Source organism: Alosa sapidissima, chromosome 1, assembly GCF_018492685.1.
Source record: "Alosa sapidissima isolate fAloSap1 chromosome 1, fAloSap1.pri, whole genome shotgun sequence".
In the NCBI taxonomy this organism is placed as follows: Eukaryota; Metazoa; Chordata; class Actinopteri; order Clupeiformes; family Clupeidae; genus Alosa; species Alosa sapidissima.
In genome coordinates this window covers 35172254-35177976 of record NC_055957.1, presented here as the reverse complement: position 1 = coordinate 35177976, position 5723 = coordinate 35172254, and the positions used below count along the sequence as shown (strand labels likewise).

At 39.6% G+C, this 5723-nt stretch overlaps 1 protein-coding gene across 1 annotated transcript; it reads right to left on the bottom strand.

The window, feature by feature from the left end:
* Window positions 1-640: 640 nt before the first annotated feature.
* Window positions 641-5456, bottom strand: LOC121681227 (DELTA-sagatoxin-Srs1a-like). The gene is made up of 3 exons (XM_042060874.1): window positions 5370-5456; window positions 4919-4997; window positions 641-1476 (listed from the first exon to the last, which is right to left on the bottom strand). Exons 2-3 carry the CDS (start codon window positions 4987-4989, stop codon window positions 1059-1061), a joined length of 489 nt encoding a protein of 162 aa, XP_041916808.1. The 5' UTR covers window positions 4990-4997; window positions 5370-5456; the 3' UTR covers window positions 641-1058.
* Between the last annotated feature and the right edge of the window lie 267 nt (window positions 5457-5723).

The following is a 5723-nucleotide window of genomic DNA, read 5'->3' as shown; positions in this document are numbered from 1 at the left end:
TGAGATACAAGTTGAACATATGGCCTGTGTCGTGTGTGGAACGGCTTCGTTGCGTGTCGATTTCCATTGTAAATAGGTTACAGCAGCCACACTGCTATTTAAAGGGGAAGTGGAGCCCACATGTCACTATAAAGTAGCAGAAATAGGGTGGCCATGTACCCAACTCTGAAATGGAGGACAAATTGGGTCTAAAAGTGAAGACAAATTTTCCAAAAATGAAGACATCCACCAATTTCTGCTTGCAACACGGCTACTTGCCAAAACGAAACAATAAACTCCCCACGATATGACTCTTTAGCCTACATAGCCTAGGCTATAGCCTATTTGTTACCGTTTCATCGTGGCTTTTGCTGAGAAACACATTTTTGCAACAACATACACTGATTGGGAGTACATACGTCTTTAGGGGAAAGTCCGTAAATCTTAGAGCCCGACGGACGCAAATTGCGTCCAAATTCACACCCCTCCTTCTCTGTCATAGCATGCACAGGTCAGCTGTGCTTGTTGCTACATGTCATCTGTAAGCATAGCTTACTTCAGGTCACAAATGCAGAGGAGTGTAAGGCAAATTCTTTATTCAATGGTTCAGTGACAAGATGTCAGTGAATAAAACTATTCATAATGAATAGCATAGCCATAGAGTATCCCACTATCATGATTCTTACATTGCCAGATTCCAGATATTCCCACCTACAACTATGAACTACGTTTTTAAAAATCCAAAGGCTGACATAAGACATACAGTATGCAAATATTATCACATTACACTGTCCCAGATATGAATAGCCCAGTATATATAGCATACAGTATATATAGCATACAGTATATAGATGGCCATTACAATTATCAAGAGCTTAAAGGTAGTAAAATTACACTGAAAATAGCCTAGGGCTCTAAGGGGTTTATTGCAGTGAAAAACTGAATCTGAACAGCATCATTTGAAATTGAATGTATTTGTTTGGAACTGAATTCAAATTAACTAAATGTAATATGAATTGAATTAATTTGCTCTGAAACTGTTACACCGCCATAGGTGTTGCAACACTGCTTTGATGGTGTCAGTCGTTGTAGACCTGGACCTTGAGGACAGGCTCGTAGCTGTCCGACATATTGGCAGTAATGGCCACTGAAGAGCCCCTGTAAGTGAGACTGCCCTCAGAGGCTTTACCCCTGACAAATCCCATCTTTTCCTCGTAATACATCTCCTTATACAGCTCATGGTCACAGAGCTTTTCCATGCTGAACACTCCCACTGCGTACCAGTTAGAATAGACAGCAAAGTCATCCGGATTAGAGAACATCACAGCTATTTTTCCGATGTACTGATCTTCGAATTCCTGGTAGATGTCATAGGTGAAGACGCCCACAGCCCCACAGTCTGTGTCGGGAGTCTTGACGAAGCGACCACTGCCTGCTTCGGACGGGTCGAGTCTCGAAGGCAGAGGAATATCACAGAATCCACTGACACTGTGAGACCTGGACAAAAAAGAAACAGACATTTCACAGACATTTGTCCTAATGTAAGCACCACTTTTCAGAGCCAATGAGGGAACTGGAAGTGGTCGAAGGAAATTGTGAAGCTCTCTGTAAAAAATATAACAATTGTTTATAGAACCCCTGTAAACCTAAATCTGACTCTGCTTAATATGGAAGTGTTTCACTTCAATGTAATATGAGTATCCATAGTAGGCTGATATACCCACAATACAGCTTATGAAAATGCCTGTCATCACCTGCTTACTATCGTGACTCTAGGAATAATGTAAAGTTGGTTTCCGCCATACTGCCGGTTAATTCGGGCGGTTCCAAAAGCACAGCATGTAGTTCTGAAATGACCTGGACTGCTAAACTTGCCAGCATGCTAAACAGTTTATCCTGAGCTAGGGGGTTGTGCTAACAGTTAACTTAGGCAGCGCTGGCCTTGCAGTAACAGTAGTTTCTAAGTTTATTGTTTTCATGGGGACGGAGCCTTAGACAATGTCAATTATCTATGGAAGAGCTGTGTTGTAATTATCATAATATTTATTGCTGATGTTGATTTTCAATGCCTGTCTCTAGAAGGGCTTTTGTGAGAGTATGGAACTCATTAAAATAATCAGAAAGGTGAAAAAGGCTGCACTTTTCATACAACAATTTTTATTGCATTGATCCCCAACCTAAACAACCAGGACACAGTGTGCTCCCGGAACTCCTGACTCCCGAAATCTTTATTAAATTCCTGTTATTGACTTAATTGGCTAAGGTCACCTCAAATATAAATAATTGAGTCACTGGTCCTCAACTCTCAAAGGATAAGCAGGCTAAGCTGTAGTTTAGCATGAAGGCTGAGCTGTCGTTTAGCATGCAGGCTGAGCTGTAGCCTAGTTTAGCATGCAGGCTGAGCTTTAGCCTAGTTTAGCATGCACGCTGAGTAGGGTGACCACCACCATGACACTGAAAATGAGGACACTTGTGCCCAAAAGTTAGGACAAAGGTCCAAAAGTGAGGACACATACGGAATCAGAGTAACATATGGGGAATAACATTAGAAAACTAGAAAAGCATTTCCTGAAGGAAATACAGTGCATGAAAATGCAAAAATATGATGTAAAATATCATACAGAGTAAAAACAAACTATATTGGTTGCTAGGTAGATGAGGTTTAATATAGTTGGAATGACTGAACAGTTAAATAAGTGGATAGTTTAAATGGTTAAATTATTTAGGTAGATAGTTGACGATAACTGACACTTGGAATGGCTCTAATGTTTGCTAGCAGTTATGCTAACTATATTAACAAAGATAATAATGCTAACCAAGTTACTATGCTAACTAGCATGCTAACAATGTTAAAATGCTAAGTATGCTAACCATGTGACTTAGCTAACTTAGTTAATCATTTTTAGCAGTTATGCTAACTATGCTAACTAACATGCTAACAATGTTAACCATGTTACTTAGCTGACTTAGCTCATCATTTTAAGCAGTTTTGCTAAAAATGCTAACTAACATGCTAGCATGCTAACCATGTGACTTAGCTAACTTAGCTAATCATTTTAAGCAGTTTTGCTATAAATGCTAACTAGCATGCTAACATGCTTGCATGCTAACTATGCTAACCATATGACTTAGCTAATCATTTTTAGCAGTTTTGCTAAAAATGCTAACTAGCATGCTAACATGCTAACTATGCTAACCATGTGACTTAGCTAACTTAGCTAATCATTTTAAGCAGTTTTGTTAAAAATGCTAACTAGCATGCTAACATGCTAGCATGCTAACTATGCTAACCATGTGACTTAGCTAACTTAGCTAATCATTTTAAGCAGTTTTGCTAAAAATGCTAACTAGCATGCTAACATGCTAGCATGCTAACTATGCTAACCATGTTACTTAGCTAACTTAGCTAACTAGCTACAGTGGGTAGGAGTCATAGTTGATGACAAGTAACAGTTACAATGGCTGAACAGTTAAAAAGTTCAGTAGTTTAAAGGGTTGAATTGTTTAACAGTGAAATATTGTAGTGAGGACTTTTATTTTGAAACAGTTTTTGGCAGAGGAAGCAGTTGAACAGGATGTGTAGTCTTAATAGGGCCAGTTTGTATGCTTAAAGCCTGAGACTGGCAGTTGGTCCAGGTGGCCCGAACACCTGCCATAGGATTCTAATTGCTTAACGGCCGTATTGTGATGTCATAATCATAATGTTAAGTCAATGGGGAAATTTTGATTAGTTTTTAATTAATAGTTTAAAAAGTATAAAAGTTACAAAGTTGAAAAATACATAGCACCCATGTCCTAAGTAAGACCTACGTAACATAGTTTGAATGAAGTTTCTACGTTAAACGGTTGAAGCTGCATTAAATGCGTTAGAAGAAGAAGAAGAATAAGAAGAAGCCTAGGAAGAACAGTACAGTGCATTTTCATGCACTGTAATAAGAAGAAGCCTAGGAAGAACAGTACAGTGCATTTTCATGCACTGTAATAAGAAGCCTAGGAAGAACAGTACAGTGCATTTTCATGCACTGTAATAAGAAGAAGCCTAGGAAGAACAGTACAGTGCATTTTCATGCACTGTAATAAACCATTTCTATAGAAGGCACCTATTTAGGCTATTATATATAATATATATATATATATATTATATAACATAATTTATTATAGTAACAGTTGTTGTGGTTTTTTTCACACTAGTCAGCTATTTCCAACATTCCCATACTATTATAATAACATATTAACATTAGTTTTGTGTGTGTGTGTGTGTGTGTTTCCACATTAGTCAACAAACCCACCTTTTTAACGCAATAACTTTTTAGTCACTTAATAACTTAGTGAGCTCTGCAGCTGTGGTTGTTGCTGGAGCAAAAACGATGCCACAGAGGATTTTCACGACAGATCTTGCTTTCTCTTTGTGCCTGCCTGTGAGAGCGTGCCTCTCTATGACACTCTTATCCCTGGAGCTGGCATGGCATCAATATCTGTTTCACAGTTTACAAAATGCATGGTAGGCTGCATCTGTCCTGCTTTCGGTAGCAAAGTGGTGTTCAGAATACCACACAGAGTTGAAAGACGTCTTTCGTTTCGCCATATGCAACTTAGGCAGCAACGGTGTTCATTCATTCAATCACGAGGGGAGTTGTCGCATTGACAAGGAAATCGGTGGAGTTTTGTGATGTCTCGTGCTACGGTGCTGGCCGAGGGTTAGAAATGATGGCATGTAACAGAGTAGCTTACAGAGGCCTTGAAATGAGGCATAGCCTATGTGCTCATGAAATGCGGACAGATGGCCACTCATGACAAAAATCCGGACAAATGTCCAAAAAGGAGGACACGCTCTCTCTCTCCGGACAAGCTCAAAAACCGGACTGTCCGGACGAAATCTGGACGGATGGTCACCCTAACGCTGAGCTGTAGTTTAGAGTGAAGGCTGAGCTGTGTTTACCTCTCATTGCACAGGATGAAAATAGAGGTGTTCTCAATCTCAATGCTGCATTGGCGATGTGTATGAGCCATTTTTGAACCTGTGCAGAAAAACAGCACAGACCTTTATACAGAAATACTGACATGAAGTACAAGTGCCTCGAAACTGTTGTTTGCAGATTACTCCCCATACATCAGAAGACAAGATTTGAGAAATTTTTTTGAAAGATTGGAGTCTTTTAAATAATGCCCCCGATTCAAGATTTACTCAAAAGACTACAATCTTTCAAGAATGTTTCCCAAATCTTGTCAGTCTTCTGGTGTAAGGATGGCTTTACTTGAATGTTCAGAGCTCTGAATTTGCATAAAGTATTTGTTCCACAAAGTAGTTTTACTTTTGTATCCATTGATTTATTGCAATGATGGAGTGGGTCAACCCCACAAACAATGAATTACAGGCAAGAGTTACTTACTTCAGGCCTTCTGGGCAGGGGGTTCTGGGCAGCTGGGCAGGTTTTCAATCTGTGGGATGAAGTCAGCGAAGTTTCTGAGCTCTAGCTGATCTGCAGACTGCAACAGCTGCTTTTAACTGTCTGAAAGTCTTATAGTCTGATGATTGGGCGTGACTCCATTGATAAGGTAGAGTGGAAGAGCAGTGACTTAACCAGAGCTTATGCAGAGAGAGAGAGAGAGAGTGTGTGTGTGTGTGTACTTAAGGTGTGGGCATTCAGAGATTTTGAAATAAAGAGCTAAGATATGAGGTTTCAGGATTTCATTGGGTCAAGTGTTCTCTGATAAAAGTGAAGGGAGTTATGCAAACACAGACA